The 18,833-nt window shown below is 40.7% G+C and overlaps 2 protein-coding genes across 3 annotated transcripts in view; both read right to left on the bottom strand.

Annotated features, from left to right (window-relative positions):
• Positions 1–1,071: 1,071 nt before the first annotated feature.
• On the bottom strand, positions 1,072–14,016 carry LOC311304896 (uncharacterized protein; the record flags this gene model as incomplete). The annotated part of the gene is made up of 2 exons (XM_084432249.1): positions 13,471–14,016; positions 1,072–1,218 (listed from the first exon to the last, which is right to left on the bottom strand). The coding sequence occupies exons 1-2, from the start codon at positions 13,702–13,704 to the stop codon at positions 1,072–1,074; spliced, it is 381 nt and encodes a 126-aa protein (XP_084288375.1). The 5' UTR covers positions 13,705–14,016.
• The window catches only part of xylt2 (xylosyltransferase II), a 32,545-nt gene continuing 27,708 nt past the window's right edge, over positions 13,997–18,833 (bottom strand). Inside the window, exon 11 of one of the 2 annotated variants that reach the window (XM_084408393.1) lies at positions 13,997–17,684. In XM_084408393.1, coding sequence (XP_084264519.1) covers positions 17,362–17,684 — 323 coding nt within the window. In that variant the 3' untranslated portion in view covers positions 13,997–17,361. The remainder of the gene's footprint in view (positions 17,685–18,833) is intronic. The other variant, XM_084408394.1, reaches the window with a different exon arrangement.

Raw genomic sequence — 18,833 nt, 5'->3', positions numbered from 1 at the left:
AGTTTTTTAGAAAAAACCTACCTACCCTGCCTTTAACTAATGTTAAAGGATAATTCCGGTATTTAACACTTTGAGTCTATTTTGTAGTTTGTTTTGGATGAACAAGAGTGGTGGACAAAGAAATTTTGACAATGGTTCCTGTCTCGACTTTTTGACTATTTTAGAATTGCCCAGGACCGCTTTAGAATGGGAGTCTATGGCCATGCACAAACATGTCTTTAAAACAACCCTTAACGTTCGTTTTCAAAACTGTTCAACTCACCGAGTGGTTAGTGGTGTTCGTTGATGATTAAAAACAAATATATCGGTGCAATGTATGATTTCAATCCGTTTATTTTTCTATAGTGGAACAATTTTTTCAGATACCTCACATCGCGTATAAACTTCCGCTCGATATTTGAGTCTGAAGAGTCTTTTCCGTTCCCGGTAGCGCAGTAATATCAACGAGCAATGAGTCCTCCAACAGAAATCAATGGGATTTTACAAAATGCCAAATAAAACACGACAGAAACTGTATTTCGCTACTCTACTTGTTTTGGAACATCAACGAACACCAATTTCTTTGTCCACCACTCTTGTTCATCCAAAACAAACTACAAAATAGACTTAAAATGTTAAATACCGGAATTAACCTTTAACAAGATTTTAATAAAGTATTAGTAAATGTTGAAATTAACATTAACAAAGATTAATAAATGTTGTATAAGTGCATTTCCTTATTAGTTCATGCTAACTAATGTTAACTAATGAAACTTATTGTAAAGTGTTACCAAAAACCTTTCTTTTATACATTTAGCTAGGTTTTTTTTTATATATATATTGTGGCTCTGGCTCAAATAAATTCCATGAGATTAAAATACATTTGAAATATTATTTAATGAAAATTATGTTCAAAGTATTGTTATATATATATATATATTTGATTTCAAACATTTTTTTTCTTGTTTAAAGCATAAAAAATGCAGTGATGTGAAGTTTTAATATTAAATGTAATTTTGCCTCTTGAGTAAAAGTGTCTCGTTTTGAGGATGTTTGTTTATTTTGCAGTGTAAAGTGATGTCATCTGAGTGTCTAATGCGAGGTGTGACCTTCTGCGGAGAGACTCACCGTGAAGCCAATGCCCACAGTAGCAGTGAAGGATCCTGGGATGAATTTACCCTGGTCAAACTGCACTAACAGAGACGTCTTCCCCACTCCACTGTCTCCAACTAGTATAGTCTGCAACAGACAGACATGAACAGATGGATGGGCATAATGAAGATAAAGGTATTGTGACACTTTAGTGGGTATCAAGTGTTCGTGGATTATAGTTAACTCTTCCCCTGCCAGCGTTTTTGATCATATTCACAAAGTTTTCATGGCCCCCAGAATATTTTGTTGTATGAATATCTGGACATCAGGACATGCAATATATAAAAGAAAGAACAGACCCTCTGCTTTTAAACAATGCTTCATGCATTCATTTATAATCAACACTTGAACGTGGGTACGTTTCATTAAAAAAGCAGAGGAAGAAAATCAAAGACTACATCCAGATGGGATTCAGAACGATGATCAAAACACAGATGGAGTAGATCGAGTCCATTAACACCCCCAAAGCTTCATAGTCCTATACCTCGTCCTGCATTCACAATTCATTCAGTAACATTATAGGCAATTTTTATTTATGTGCTGTTTAATATTAATGATCGCGTTATTTTGCAAATGCATATGATTACATGTTTCTGCATCTTCTTCACCTGTGCTTTGAACAGGAGTTTCTGTACTCTTTCAGAAGATGTGTAATAGCGCCCCCTACTGTATAAGGGGTTATTCCATTCCAATGCGCTACTTTTTCATTGTTTTTTCTATGTAAACACGCACTACGGACGTGTATAACCGTTGCGCTCGTGTCTTTCGTCTTTTGCACAGCGTTCTAAAACTCAAGTTAAAATCAGGTCAACTTTTGAAAAACACGTTTTTTCCCCCATTCCACAGATGGCACTTAGTTTATGCGACAACGATTTACTAAAGGCGGAAAAGTTTTTCCTTTGCGTTTTTCAAGTACAGATGACAACTTTGTCAAAATGATCCACGTTCACTACCCTGGAAATCCAGACTTCTCGTGAGACCACAATTTGAATTTGCTCAGCGAGTCACTCTGGCATTGAGTAATGATGCTCATTAACTATGCCCTTGTAGCCAAGCTGCACCAATCATATCGGTGTATCTGATATAGGCGGGCCAGAGGCGAGCTAAACAGATGACGACAGCGCTAGTGACAGCGCAATCACGACAGTGATTGGTTGTAGTGTTATCCAATAGGTGGGTTTCAGTCACGTGATTATGATGACGCGCGAAGGCGGGGCGATTTCAGATGGAGGGCAGGAAGTAAACACGGAGAATACGTCTATGGAGGAAACCGTTGCGGAGTGTCCGTATTGTACCTTTATCCGATTTTTTTGACAGTCCGTTTACACGTTCTTTCAACTCTCTGACCCATATCCGATTCATGCGTTTACACTTGCCATACTATCTGAAACATCGCGCATGCTTAAAGGGTTAAATTCTCTTGCACAGATGGACGAACGTGAAATATACTTGATACTAGCTCTGCGATGTATGCGAAGTTCGCCAAACATCACCATGATTATGAGGCGAAGGAGGACGAAAAGTGCCATCATTGCACATATGCTTCAGTTATTGTGTGTGAGAGAGATCTCAGGACTGGTGGGAGTATATTGTTTAAATATTGGCTTTAACCGCGGAGACGTTGCCTAATGCCTCAGAAAATTCGATCCGCCTGACAGTCGCATTGGCACATATCCGATTTATTTCCACATATGAATGAGGCCTGAAACCGATCTCTAAATATCCGAATGCATGCGTTTTTTGCCTGTTTTCACTGTCATAGAACACATCGGATCTGTGTCACATATGAGCAAAAAATCGTTTCACTGACAGTGTAAACGAGACCTAAGTAAATGAGCATTTAACGACAACATAATGCTATATAAACACTGACACAAAAAACACGTTGGCTAGCTAACATACCTCCGACGAAGTGGTCGCTGCAGACATGGGCATTAACAGACTCTGCTCCTCCCGATCGCAGATGTAACTTACGTTAAAAATCCACTTTTTACGGTGTTGTTCTGTGAACTTTTTACATTTCTCACATTTATGAGTGACAATCTTCGGTACTCTATAAAAACCCTTTCCCTTTTCTCGATTAGAACGATTGGAGCAGCCGTAAAATACACAAAACATTGGCATTTTTTCAGACGGCAGATCCTCAGCTATTTCACTTCCTGCCCTCCATCTGAATTTCGCGCTCTCGCGATGCAGCAGCGTGACGTCACGTGAAACCAACCTATTGCGTGCAGTGAGATTTTCAAATGCATGCTTGGTGCTGCCCAGGTGTTAGCATTCCATTGACTTCCATTCATTTTGGCGTCACTTTGACAGCGAATAACTTTACATCTTACAACTTTACATCCATTTGTCCATTATTTATTTCTAAAGAAACACTACAATGTATAAAAGGCTCCATTACCTTGTATCTTACGTTATGGCCCCGCCCCCGTAGATGCAGTTTTTGTAAACATTTTGCTAACGATTGCGTCATAACCACGCAACTCTCTGTCTCACAGTAGAGAGATTACCGTATGGACAGGAGGAGAAGCTCGCGGGCAATCGGGGGGACGTGGAGGCAAAATGACAAAATAATTCATCAGAATACTTAGCAAAAGTTTCTCCTGCTCCTAGCTCATGGACACCTCCTACTCACGCTCTCCGTCTCTGCAAGTTTCGGAAGGGAATGATTCAGATTTCTCTTGGCACAGCTACTAGAAGACAGACGGGTTGCTCACGTCACATCTACGTCGTCAAGCTCAGTTTGAGTCTGCGCAGTACGCTCAGCCATCAGGAAGTGAGAGCTTCTAATTGACTTCACTTTTCTCTGTTGAAACCTATGGGGTCGCTGTGTCCAGTTTATATACTGTCTATGGTGCTGCCCCTCGAGTTGGGCGATTTTCATTACTCGATGTCAGACCCTTAATCTTTCAGATTTGGGTCTGGATTTCCAGGCTACCCGTTCACACTGATCCACAAAAACGCTGCATTATTATTAATGCCAGGCCAGTAGATGGCGATGTCACTCTGTACTGAAACACTACGTGCCTATAGATTGGACACATAATATGCATGCGCATGACGTCACCGTTTTCACAAATTCACACAACGATAAAAACTTGCACTGTGAAACACTAAAAAATGTTTACGTTTTGAGGCCCCCAAAATGCCGTCGTCGTGTAAATGAACGGCCAGAACACATAAAAGATTTTCCATTTTAGTTGAAAACGGTGTTGTGTAAACGGGCCCCTTAGACAGCATAATTGCAAACTCAGGGACCGTTTCTTTACACGACACCGTTTTCAACTAAAACGGAAAACTTTTTATACATTTTGGCCGTTTATTTATTTACACGACAACGGCGTTAGTCGGTTTTAGAGATCTGTGTGAACGGGGATCGTTTTGACAACGTTGTTTTCTGTACGCGAAAAACGCAAAGGATCATTGTCATGTTATGGTCAAACATGGTTGTAGGGTTTTGCTGGATCAGTGTGTTCACCCTACTCATTGGGACAGTGAATTGGCCTTAATGTATGTCTAAATTCTGTTCTGGGCATATTGCATTTTTGTTGTCATATTACATCATTTCTTCTGTGCTTAGATATGAAACTATAATGGAAAACATTTGAACATAAACAGCAAAATAAGCGACAGGGTTCAGATATTTTTTCACAACCTTCTGCTAAAAACACAGTGTAAAGTACATGTATACCATAAACAAACACAGGGAATAATCAAGCATAATCAAATGTCTTAATTTCCCTTTTGCTGCATTCTCTCATCTACGTAGCGTGATTTAAATGTGAAGAAAAACTAGCCTCAGCTTTAGGACGAGAGAGATGATCATAGTTAGTGTTGTAGAGACAGATTAGTCACTTTCATGTTGCCACCTGCTACTGGCGTCAACAGGAATTAGTTGGGGGGACAGAAAGCAGCTCTGCTCACTCACAGCTTTCTCATCAAGAGATCAGTCAGGGTGTTTGATGATGCTGTTTTCAAAGGCAAGCATCACTACTACTAGCCCGTTGCTCATACATGGGGTTTAACCTATGAAATCACGCAGCTTTTTGAGGAGGGGTGTACTATAACCACGATCAGATGGATGGTAATAAAAGGGGTGAAAAAGCATACCATAAACTTACCAAGGACTCGAATATATACTATAATATATACTACGAATATCATAGGTTGTGAGACCTGAGGGTGGGCTCTTTTGACTCGGGCCAGTTAGCGATCACTTCAACAACCCAGAATAATAAGCACCTAAGAATCTGCATAGCAACACCCTGGAACTTCTCAGAACACTCTTGCAACCACTTGGAGACGCCCTAGCAACAACCCAAACATCTAGAAACAGCATAACAACATGGTGAGACACCCTAGTAACCATCTACACTGTAAAAAATGTTCGTAATTTTAACTGTAAAAAACGGTAAAAAAGCAACGGAAAAAAACTGTTAATTCCTTAACGGTATGTACCCTTACTATATACAGTGAAAAACTGTAATAGCTCTCATGGGACATTTCATGTAATTTTACATTAATATACTGTTAAATGTACGGATTTTGGAAGTACACTGTAAAAAAAAAAACTTACCGTTGCATTTACCGTACCTTACCGTAAAAAATACGGTAGCAAATGTTTACTAATTTTGCAAAGTTTTACATCATCGAACTAAAAATTACGGTATAAAACTGCCAGCTGGTTGCCAGTACTTTACCGTAAAAAATACGGTATAAATATTTATGTTTTACGGCATTGAACTAAAGGTTACGGTAAAAAACTGGCAACCACAGCTGCCGGTTTTTTACCGTAAATTTAACAGGTTTTTTTTAACAGTGTAGATATGCCCTAAAACACCAAGAATGATCTAGCAGCCACCTAGAAATGCCCTAGCACTCAGAACACCTTCACATCTGGATAGCAACACCATGGCAACCAAGTACATTATAGCCTAGAAATGCCTAACATCATACAAATGATCCAGGAACATTCTAACAACCCCAAGAAAACCTAGAAATGCCCTAGTAACATTTGGAGAAGTATATCATCTGCAATTCTGCATAGCCATAGCAACACCTTGGCAGTGTGGCAACCACCCAGTAAATCATAACCCCATAGAAATGCTTTAGGAACCAACCTAACATCCTACACACTACAAAGAAATGCCCTAACATCTGGAACACCTTAGTAAACACCTAGTAACACTCTAGCAACCACCCAAAACACCATCTAGGAACACTATGTAACCATCAAGAACCCCCAGCAACTTGCACCCTACAAATGACCTAGAAATGCCCTAACATCCATCCGGAACACCCAAGCAACCATCTAGTAACACTGAGCAACCATCAAATCCCCCATAGCAACACTCAGAAAACCTTCACATGTGCCTAGCAATACCCTGGCAGCAACCGAGTAAATCATAGTTAAAACCTAGAAACTCCCAACACCCTACAATCTACTTAGAAACACTCTAACAACCACTGAGACCCTAGCAACCAGCTAGAAAAGCCCTAGCAACAATCAGAACAACATCTGCATAGCAATGCACCGTCAACCACCAAGTACATTATAGCAAACACCTAAAAATAATCTAACAACTGACCTCACACCCAACAAATGACCTAGAAATGCACTAACATCCACCTAACATCCAAGCAAACATCTAGTAACACTGAGCAACCATCAAATCCCCCCTAGCAACATCAGAACACCTTCACATGTGCATAGCAATACCCTGGCAACAACCGAGTAAATCATAGTTAACACCTAGAAAGGACCAACACCCTACAATCTACACTCTAACAACCACCAAGACCCTAGCAACAGTGCTTCCTGGTTATACGTCAGAACGCCGGCTCAGTATTGGCTGGCTCCTGCATCAGCATCACACGCAAGCATAATGGTGATCACATGATCACATGATCAGTAGTGAGGCAGCAATCATCAGAAATGATCTTTAAACGCTGAGCCGTTGTCTTCATCGGCCTTCTTTTTTTATGTCTGAGTTAGCTTCACATGGAATATTACCACGACAAAGCTAGGCAGCGACAACAGGAATATCTTATTATTGCTGTTAATATGATACAAATAAATGTACATTTATAATGACGTCTTTAAATATGCTTTATATATGTCTGTGTGTTCCTGATCTGTTCTTAAAGTCCCCCTGTAGTCAATAATTGTATCCCTTAAAACTAAACTTTGATATCTAAAATTAAACGTTTTTTTCCTTAAAAAAAAAAAACTTCATGCCTTAAAATAGCTGGAATGTAACTCTACACTCTTGACTCATTTAGTATACGCGGTTCTATGAATATGCAAATGAGCCCCGCCTCCACTCACTCACACCAGCTCAGAGATCCACTGGTTGACGATCACACGTTGATCTGATTGGTTACAAGGTAGTTTGTGACGTCAGAAACACCAGCGATTTCAAACCGTGTTTTTGAGACTGTCTTTGGTTCACTGCAGTTTTAAGGAGAAAATACTCAGCAATGGTGTCGACTTATGAATTTACACATGGTTTGTCTTAAAGCATATTAAAAACACCACATAGTCATATAAACAACAGTAAAAGCTTGATTTTCACCACAGTGGGACTTTAACTTTATAAGTTAAGCATTAAACACACAAATCATTAAACACATTTCTTACCTATGAAACTTTTATAAAAATAATCTGAAATGCATGAAGAAAATGTGTGTAATATATCACAACGAAACAAAAAGTCTTGAATTATTCTGTTTATTACATTAACTCCAACTCTTGTCTAGATTTAAAATGAATCGCGAGGACTTGTCACCCTGGGTCACATGACCATAAACAATTAAATTACTTCCTTGAAGTGACCATCACATGTGCCCTTTGCTTATTGGGCTTGTGGAAGGGCCCTTCGTGAGGTAGGGCGACCACTGAAATTGGGAGCTTTGTCCCTCGTCAGGCAAGACGTAATCAGTGTCCTGCATTTCAATTATGTCTGTTTTTTTTTTTTTCTTCCCTGAAATCACAATACCACAATAAGAAATATAATCCTGAAAATGGGATTGCTGTTTAAAAATCCATTTACAGTATTCACAGGAAAATAACCAATCAATGAATTCGTAGAGATGGATTTTTCTGCTGATGCTGGATAAAGCAAAGCAATCAGCGTGGACCTCATCAAAACTCATTAAATAAAGCTACATCGGCCAGGACAACAAAAACATACAAGTTCAAGATCCGGTAAAAATGCATTTATTGTTTAGCATCTAATAAAGGAAAATAGTCGCTACTTAACCCTCGGGTTGTGTTCGGGTCATTTTTGGGACCCGGAGAGGATTTTCCCGTACTCAAATATGCTAAGTAATGTTATTGCATTGGACTAAAATGTACTGACTTTACTCACCCAGTGCCTGACAACTTCACAAAATCTATTTTGATACTTTTTGTAATTTGTTGTGTTTTTTCCCCCCACATTGTAACACTTGTGATGTTCAATGACACTAAAATAAAGTGTTACCGCATTTTTTTTGTGGGTCAGTAATTTTTTACAAAAAAAATAACATAAAAATGCGGTAACACTTTATTTTACAGTGTCATTGTTACATGTAATTACTGTAGTAATTACTATAAATTATGCATAATTACATGCAATTAACCCTAAACCAAACCGTCATCCTAATCCTAACCCTATAGTAGGTACATGTAGTTAATTATTATTACTCAGTACTTAAATATATAATTACACTGTAATACTGACACCTTCAAATAAAGTGTAACCAAAAATGCTTATAAATCTCTTGTAAAAAAAAAATACAAAACCTGTCTTAACTGAAAGAAAACAAGTTGACAAAACGATTGAATCCAAAATTTGGTGGTAAAACAGTGTAACAAGTGATTTATAAGCTTTTTTTTTTTTGGTAGGCCGGTCATTTTTGACCGTGAACATCACAAGTGTTATAGGGTTTTCAACACAGGGGACTTGTATGTTTGTATAAAATGTGACCTTTTACCTACACTAGCCTGTTATTCAGTTCATTATATTAAATAGACTGAATAGGTCCAGTATATCACTCAAAACCTTAGCACATTGAGTGATAATCACAGAGCCGGTCACAATTAACAAAGTTTATAGACGATTTAAAACGTTATCATCCAACGTGAGCTTTCTGAATAATGTAAAGCATTATTTACATAGTATAATAGTAGTAAATGTATCTCTCACACACGTGTCCCGCATAACCATAATCAACTGTCCTGCAACAGAGCGATAACCAGGTGGTCACCCTACGGTGAAGGGATTCAGTTGTTCACTTTTGTTGGGAACGTCCCCTTCCCGAAGTGCCCTTCAAGGGTTCAATTCTCCCATGTCTCACACTCGCCCCCCCTTTAAAAGCGCCACATCTATGTGGGGTCTGACCGAGGACGTGGGCATCATCCTGAACTGGTTGCCATGGTTACCACACCCGGCCAGAGCTTGCAAAAGCACATGTTCGCCGGCATTTATCAGCTGGAGGGCAGATTGGTGGTTGTTCTCCGCTTAGTTTAATCTAGTGTCTCCTAGCTTTGAGAGTCAAATGGAATTGTTTTACACGGCTAAACAAACGAATACCTGCGGGATGATTTCAGGAGATGAATCGTGTCGAACTCAGAGCCCACGGGCTTTCAAACTCTTATTATTATTTCATACGAATCTCATCCGTGCATGACATTCCTTAAATCCCTCATTGCTCATTCAGCTTTGAAATGCGTGATTAAGGAAGAACACAACAGAACAAACCACACGAGGCACGTGACGGGGACACAGGATGCCATTACCATGGTGACGCACGCATTTCCGCAGCCAAAGTCTGTGCGTCTGTAGATATTGCTGAAATACTTCATTAGTACAATGTGACCTAAATGTATTTGTTCTAAAGCATTGTAATATGTGTTGAATGGCCAATCATCTCAGCCAAAATAATCTCATTGCAGTGTACTTTGCTGTTTAATTGAATAACTACACAAAATGTTTTCTAAGCAGTTCTGAACGAGTGTCACGATTAGTGAACGTTTTTCCATGCAGCATTTAAATAATAGAAAACAACAACATGAAACAGAGTCAACGCCCTCACGCAGAGCAACTGATGTGTTGCACATGATCTAATGTTTCTTTAATAAACTCATTTCCTGTCGTCCTTCCTCACCACGTCCACGTTAAATGCTGAAAAAAGGAACAAATCATCTGTAGTTAGCTATGTAGTAAACACAGTATGGAAACAATAGCCCAATATGAGGGTTACATTCTTAAAAATGGTTCTTTAGGTATAGTGAAGAATCATCTTCTTAACAAGAACCTGAATTTGGTTCTCGTGTTGAATAATTCATGATATTACATTATAGGTTCTTCAGAACAATTTATTGGTATCTATTTAGAGAGAACCAGAGAATAAAAAGTTCTTTAAGTATAACTTTAAAAGGTTCTTCAGTCACATCGGGCTGTATAAGAATTGAACTGGAATCTTTCAGTACAAGTAGTTGGCCTGGTTTGTGATCTCAGTGTGAGCGACGGATGAAGAATCCCACAAAACATCACCAATAAATCGATCACACTATCTGTGGGGAGAACAAGTATAATACACTGCCGATTTTGCAGGTTTTCCCACTTACAAAGCATGTAGAAGTCCAAAAATCCAGAAAATCACATTGTATGATTTTTAAGTAAATCATTTGCATTTTATTGCATGACATAATTATTTGATACATCAGAAAAGCAGAACTTAATATTTGGTACAGAAACCTTTGTTTGCAATTACAGAGATCATACGTTTCCTGTAGTTCTTGACCAGGTTTGCACACACTGCAGCAGGGATTCTGGCCCACTCCTCCATACAGACCTTCTCCAGATCCTTCAGGTTTCGGGGCCTGTCGCTGGGCAATACGGACTTTCAGCTCCCTCCAAAGATTTTCTATTGGGTTCAGGTCTGGAGACTGGCTAGGCCACTCCAGGACCTTGAGATGCTTCTTACGGAGCCACTCCTTAGTTGCCCTGGCTGTGTGTTTCGGGTCGTTGTCATGCTGGAAGACCCAGCCACGACCCATCTTCAATGCTCTTACTGAGGGAAGGAGGTTGTTGGCCAAGATCTTGCGATACATGGCCTCATCCATCCTCCCCTCAATACGGTGCAGTCGTCCTGTCCCCTTTGCAGAAAAGCATCCCCAAAGAATGATGTTTCCACCTCCATGCTTCACGGTTGGGATGGTGTTCTTGGGGTTGTCCTCATCCTTCTTCTTCCTCCAAACACGGCGAGTGGAGTTTAGACCAAAAAGCTCTATTTTTGTCTCATCAGACCACATGACCTTCTCCCATTCCTCCTCTGGATCATCCAGATGGTCATTGGCAAACTTCAGACGGGCCTGGACATGCGCTGGCTTGAGCAGGGGGACCTTGTGTGCACTGCAGGATTTTAATCCATGACGGCGTAGTGTGTTACTAATGGTTTTCTTTGAGACTGTGGTCCCAGCTCTCTTCAGGTCATTGACCAGGTCCTGCCGTGTAGTTCTGGGCTGATCCCTCACCTTCCTCATGATCATTGATGCCCCACGAGTTGAGATCTTGCATGGTGCCCCAGACCAAGAGAGATTGACCGTCATCTTGAACTTCTTCCAATTTCTAATAATTGCGCCAACAGTTGTTGCCTTCTCACCAAGCTGCTTGCCTATTGTCCTGTAGCCCATCCCAGCCTTGTGCAGGTCTACAATTTTATCCCTGATGTCCTTACAGCTCTCTGGTCTTGGCCATTGTGGAGAGGTTGGAGTCTGTTTGATTGAGTGTGTGGACAGGTGTCTTTTATACAGGTAACGAGTTCAAACAGGTGCAGTTAATACAGGTAATGAGTGGAGAACAGGAGGGCTTCTTAAAGAAAAACTAACAGGTCTGTGAGAGCCGGAATTCTTACTGGTTGGTAGGTGATCAAATACTTATGTCATGCAATAAAATGCAAATTATTGAAAAATCATACAATGCGATTTTCTGGATTTTTGTTTTAGATTCCGTCTCACAGTTGAAGTGTACCTATGATAAAAATGACAGACCTCTACATGCTTTGTAAGTAGGAAAACCTTCAAAATCGGCAGTGTATCAAATACTTGTTCAATATACAACACGACCTCTCTAACAACGCCAGTCACCCCTCAGGATGAGTACAACACCTCCCTGGACTAAAGGCTGTGTGTAAATCATGCAGTCGTGTCCAGTGTTGTATTGGTTTAGTCTCTGGCACTGACTGTGAAACTATGGGAGTGTGACTTTCTGCCCGAGAGCCATAATCACAGCTGATTCAGCTTTTAATAGAAACCAGCAGAACAAACAGATAGACAGATAAACAGACATGATAGATAAACAGACATGATAGATAAACAGACATGATAGATAGATAGATAGATAGATAGATAGATAGATAGATAGATAGATAGATAGATAGACAGATAGATAGGGCCCTATCATACACCCGGCGCAATACAGTGCCAAGCGTGACAAGTTTTTTGCTAGTTTCAGCCCGACGCAGTTATCATTTTCATGTCTTGTGCCACATTGTTTAAATAGCAAATGCATTTGCGCCCATGGGCTGCTGGTCTGAAAACGAGGTGTGTTCAGGAGCATAGTTGGACCGTTGCCATTTTGAGGCAACAGAAATAGACTGCAATTTTTTTTTGTTATTTAAAGAGCGTGTTAGTAATGTGCGCCTATAGGCGGGTCCACAACGCCCGTAGATTCTGCATATTAAACACACAGGGACGCACAGCAGCACACAAACATTCCAAATATTTCAAATAAAAGGATTACAATGTAAAAGATTATTATTGTGTACATAAAGATATGGTGGAATCCGGCTTGTCCCGTAGATGGTCTGCTTGCGCACTTTAACCTCGCGCACGAGCAGTTCCGTTTGCACTCTGGAGACGGCTTCGGTCTTTCCACTATCAAATTCCGTCATGTAAATAGCGAATCTGCCATGGTGCGAGCGCAACTGGCTTTTAAAGGGAATGGGAGACGAGGCTCTGATTGGTTTAACACACGCTGCGCCCAAAACACACTCATTACTCATTAAGAGAATAGGGACAACCCTTTTAGACCATGCGCCTGGCACGCTGACCATACCGTCGTTAAACTTGCAAAAGTGGATTCGGACACGACCTAAGTGAACTTGTGCCTTGCGCTTTAGACCATGCGCTTAGATCGTTAAAATAGGACCCATAGATAGATAGAACAGACAAATAGATAAACACAGACAAACATGGATAGACAGATAGATAAACATAGATAGGCAGACAGACAGACAAACAGATAGAAAGATATAGACAGACAGATAGACGAGGATGGTAGTGTTCACCTTATGCATGAGCTGCTCATTGTATGTGAGTGTGAGTGAGCTGGTGGAGAGTGAGCTGGTCTGTCCCTCCTCTGTGTCGGTGTCCACTGGAGAGGAGCCGTAAGCGCTGTCAGGATCAGCGGGATCTCCCGGCTCCACCGGCTCTCCCTGCTCCACCGCCTCCAGGTCTGAAGAGCTCTCCATCAGCAGCTCCATGTGCGAGGAGCTCCTCAACAGCAGATCTTTCACAGTCATTGAGAGGAACTCAGCGTCTCTTTATCTCGTCCCGTCTCTGATGCGTGACTCGCGCCAGAGAGTCTTATAACCTGATGAAGTTTGCGCTGATAAATATTTAACAGTAGTGCTTCCTGTGGCGTGCAGCACAGGGCGTTGTACAAAACTGTGACAAAACGTCCTGGGTCATTCCTGCGGCGTAGAACCTTTTGAACAAGGAAGCTTTTAAAAATGAATTTGACTGCGTCATACCAAGTGAAGGATTGACAGTTACAGTTAAACTTTTCCAGACAACAAATAAACAAGGCATGACTGACTTGATTTCACATCTTTATTGTGTCATCTGTTGCTGTCCATCAGCCCTAAAATAAGGCTCTGGTTCAGTGTGTACCGAACTTTTAGTTTAGGACTGGTGTTTGCGTCCCACATAGAGACCCGGTGAGACTGATAATGATGATGATGAAGGTAAAACAAAAGCTGAAGCAGCATTCTCTCAAACACTCACTGACAGGTTAAAATAGGACTTTAAATACAAAAATAGCATTCATTCATTCATTCTTTACATCCTCATTCCACTCGTTTCTCTTGATACCACAAAAGCTTCACACGAAGCATGTACACGAAGAGAAAAAGTACACTTTAAAACCCAACGCAATAAAGACAGAGTTTTCTGATCAGTAAATCAAAACCTGAAAGAACCCCTTTGAAACACCGGGGGGAAGGTGGGGGGGTGGGCACTTAAAATCTACCGTAAAAGAAGCATGATACGAGTCAAATAAAAGCAGCATGTCGCACAAGACACATTTGTTTTGACTTATGTTTCTTAGTGACGTCTTCATTGGAAGGCGAGAAAGCACAATAGCACACATGACAAGAAATAGACAAATGTGGGTGGTTAAAAAAAAAGAAAAAAAAAGTAACAACCAGCCATGACACATTTAAATAGAACCGGATCTTTTCCAATTCCGACTGCATTTTGTCATTTAAAGGGACAGTTCCCCCAAAATGTTAATTCTGCCATCATTTACTCAGCCTCATGTTTCTTCTGTGGAAGGCAAAAGGAAGCAGAATGAATATAAGCTGATGTTTTTTTACATCCTTGTCAAAAAAAAAAAAAACAAGACCACCCCATACAGCTCATATGACTCGTGCACTGTATTTCAAATCTTCCTTCCGAAGATTTTCATTCATCTTTGAAACACAGATGAAGATATGTTTGAAATAAAAAGTCCATACAACCAAAATTTTCACACTTCAATTTTTTTTGCAAAAGTGACTCCAGTGGTTTAATCCCAATTTTATAATGTGAATATCTTTACTTCCCCCATAGATCTCTGGTGGGCGTTCATGAGAGAGTCATGACCTCCTCAAGATACTGTCCCAGAAGCTTTAGGTCTTCGTTTATTTTTCAAGATCGTGCTCAAGTGTGAGATTCCTGAATTCCAGAGCTGAAAGACATCAGTATGTAAGAGCGCACTCCCTCTTGTGAGCGATCTATGGAGAAGTGGTTTTGATTTTGGTTGAATGAACCTTCAATGAAAGAACTGAAACCTTGAAGGTTTCATTAAAGAGGACCTATTATGCTCTTTCTTTAGTGTGTAAAGTCGCTGTTTGAGTATGAAAAAGGTCAGCAAAGTCCCTCCAGCGGGAGTTACTCTCTATATCAGTGTCACTGTTTCTGTACTCCCTGAAACGCCTCCATTGTAGTCTTGAACGAACGAGTCAAAATATTCCTAATTTAAATAATGCCCGCCCAAGGCATACATGCAAAATAAAGGGGCGGGGCCTGGTTGAGTTAGTTAGTAGTGTGTTAAAACTCGCGGTTATGGTAAGGGGCGGGACATTTCCCAAACACGCTCGAAGCAGTTGACCAATCACAACACACTGATCCAGCTGACCAATCAGAGCACAGTGTTTTCAGAAGGAGGGGCTTCATAGAGACAGGAACCAAACAGAGCGTTACTGACAGACTGGGGGGAGAGGAGCTGCAACAATGGAGAATATGAGAAAAATTATGTTTTTTGAACATTCAAGCATGAAAACCTTTTCTTGTAGTTCCCAATAAAAGGCATAATAGGGCCTCTTTAAAACCGTTCACTTGTGTTTCAAAGATGAACGAAGGTCTTATGGTTTGAAATGACATGAAGGCGAGTAAATATTGACAGCATTTTCATTTTTGGGTGAAATTATAAATGGGTTTTATATTTAATTATAAATTAAACCTTGCTTTTGTGCAGGTTCAACACCATTAAACCATTTTAATGCAAATTTTGAAAACCTCAATGAAAATCTGTGGTGTGTGAAAGTTTATGGAAACTTGCATTTTCAGAAAATGTGCTTAAAAAGGTCAAATTTTGCTGGGTTTCCATTGTTCCATCATCCATTGTTTCTCGCGTCACATAACTAAACGTAATGCAGTAGCTTTGAATATGTACAAGTGCGAATGCAATTTTGTAGATTTGGAGCAAGGAGAGATCAGCAAATAACTTGAAATATTGCACACGAGTCATTTTTTGTTCATTCAACAATGCGAACGTTATTTTTAAGGTCTTCTTTTGTGTTCCACAAGAAAGACATATAGATTGACACAAGGATTAATGTCATTTTTGGCTGAAATATTCCTTTAAAAAAAAAGGGGTACAAAGTCTCCAGCTCTTGTGCTGTTCTACACCAATTGTAGAATATAGTGAAAAATTATACGTAGTTGAGAACCAAACTGGTGAAAGACCAGAATTAAGTGTGAAATACTGTAACAAGACCAGTGAGTGACAGATCAGACTGATGTTCAGCAGGGTCAGTTCAGGCAGTCTCAAATATTTATATCCACATCTTCGTACTTTGCAATCTGTGTGCGGCAGGAGCAAACTTTGCAGTAACAGACGAAGCAAGTCCTCCAGATGAGGTGTTTTTCAACTCAAAGGACATTCAACATAAAGACAAAGTCACAGTATTACAAAACTCAGATTCTTGTTTCCTGACAGACGGCTTTCGTTAGTGTTCATTTTGTTGCTGTATACAATAATTCCATGCAACGCTGCATCTGAAACATGTTAAGTGAGCAATCGCATCGCTCCATTGGCAGAAATTCGTGATGATCCTACAAGCTCCGCCTCCTCTGCTGAGATTCAGCCAATCAGAGGGGAGCTCTGCTTTACAGTAAAGTGCACTTCTTCAATTTGCTTCTGAAGTTTTGATATTAATGCTTCAAAATAAGCATAGCAATACAGCCAGAGGTTTCCAGCAACTTGCCTCCAACAGCTTCAAATACAAATTTTGGCCACTGTTTTACAGAGTAAAATAATGTGCACAGTTTTTTTCGTTTTTCTTTTAACAAAACAAAACAAAAAGTAAAATTGTTGAGATTTGGGTCTTTGTTTCATAAACCCACACCGTAAACTATGTGCTAAGACTCCGAACCTTGTAACAACGCATTTAGGTGACATCTGAACATTGATTTATAAAAGCAAGACTCGTACATATCCACGTCTGGCAGTCTTTTTGTGCAAATTTAAACGTTTTCTCTCATAAATTCACCCTCGACCAGTTTCAAACCCTCGATAGGAGGTGCCCTCAACTAGTAATGGGATGGTCTCAAAGACCACGAGTCGTAAACATCACTCTTACGGACTGTTCTTCAGGGCCTTCGCCGCTCTGCTCCACTTATTCAAGCTTGTAAGGCTACCTAATACGACCGCCACTTTTGACTGGCCCCAGTTCTGATTTGGGGTCAGGAGACAAGGAGCTCCAAGAGGTCTTGGTGCAGAGTCCAATGGAGGGACAGGAGGAGGTCTGCTCAGAGCAAATATCTCCGGTGACCCAGAAAGCCCCCACAGAGCTGTCCACCCAGGCCTCCAACGGCTTCCCCACCAGCGAGGTCTTCTTCTGCGCCTCCTGCAGGGCGGGCTCGCTGGGCGGCAGCTTCAACACGTGGGCGAGCTGCTGGAAGCTTTGCTCCAAGTACACGTTACCTGGAGGACCCGCATGTACCCAGCCATGGTCTTCTGAAGGGAAGGGAATGGAAGGGAGAGATAAGTATATGAATATTTATTTGCATTCAGAATAAAACAGGAAGCTTGATCATACTCAAGATATACAACATTAGGAGGATCAGGCTCTTCCTATCAGAGCATGCTACACAACTCCTTGTCCAAGCTCTTGTCTTGACCTACGTAGTTCTTGACCTAGAACTACGAGGCATGCCGCCTCCAGCTATCAACAAAACTATCGACTACAATCACATGCTCCCTTTTCCACCTACACGGTTCTGTTGCGGGTTCCCGGCCTGTGTCCCTTCTCTAAGTTAGATAGTGATGCGCGGATACTGCAGATAATCTGCGGCTCAAATGGGCCAAGTAATAAAAAAATTAATTAATTGTGGGTTGGTCGCGGGTCGATGAGATATAAATCATTAATGTAAGACACAGAACTCTCATTTCACGGTAAAACGCAACACTTTTGCATCACTTTTACTTTCGTTATCAACAACGCATCTCTCTTCAGGGAAAAGCAATCAAAGAAAACATTCCTAGAGCATCTTCTCTTGCCCCCGGACCCCCATAGCAGGAACATGGTCCACCCACCACAGTTTCACAAAATCCTGTGGGTTATTATTGTTAAAATACCTAAAATATGTGCTTGTAAAAAGTGTTTTCTTTAGCCATGATCAAGATCTTTTTCCGCCTCGTTTTGAGCCTGAAAAAACCCTGTGGACTATTGTAATGCTCTCTTGGCAGCTTGCACTGTCAAACCTCTGCAACTGATCCAGATTCTGCAGCAAGAGTGGTCTTTAGCGAGCCGAAGAGAGCACATGTCACTCCTCTCCTCACAAAATTGCACTGGTAGCCGCTCGCATCAAATTCAAGGCACTGATGTTTGCCTACAGAACAACCACTGGCTCTGCTCCCCTACATTTTAACTCATTACTCCAGAACCTACGTGCCATCCAGAAGCTTGCGTTCTCCAAGTGAACGACATCTTGTGGTGCCATCATCTCAAAGAGACACAAAATCACTTTCACTGACCTTTACCCTGAGTCTGTTACAAGCTGGTGGACTGACCGGTCTAACTCATCCCGAGCTGCTAGGCATTTTCAAGAAACGACTGAAGACGCATCTCTTTCAGCAACACCTGACCCATTAATACTAACACTT

The sequence above is a fragment of the Rutilus rutilus genome (genome assembly GCF_951802725.1).
Source record: "Rutilus rutilus genome assembly, chromosome: 1".
NCBI lineage: Eukaryota > Metazoa > Chordata > Actinopteri > Cypriniformes > Leuciscidae > Rutilus > Rutilus rutilus.
Note: the sequence above shows the minus strand (reverse complement) of the source record. Positions and strands in the feature narration are given on the sequence as shown.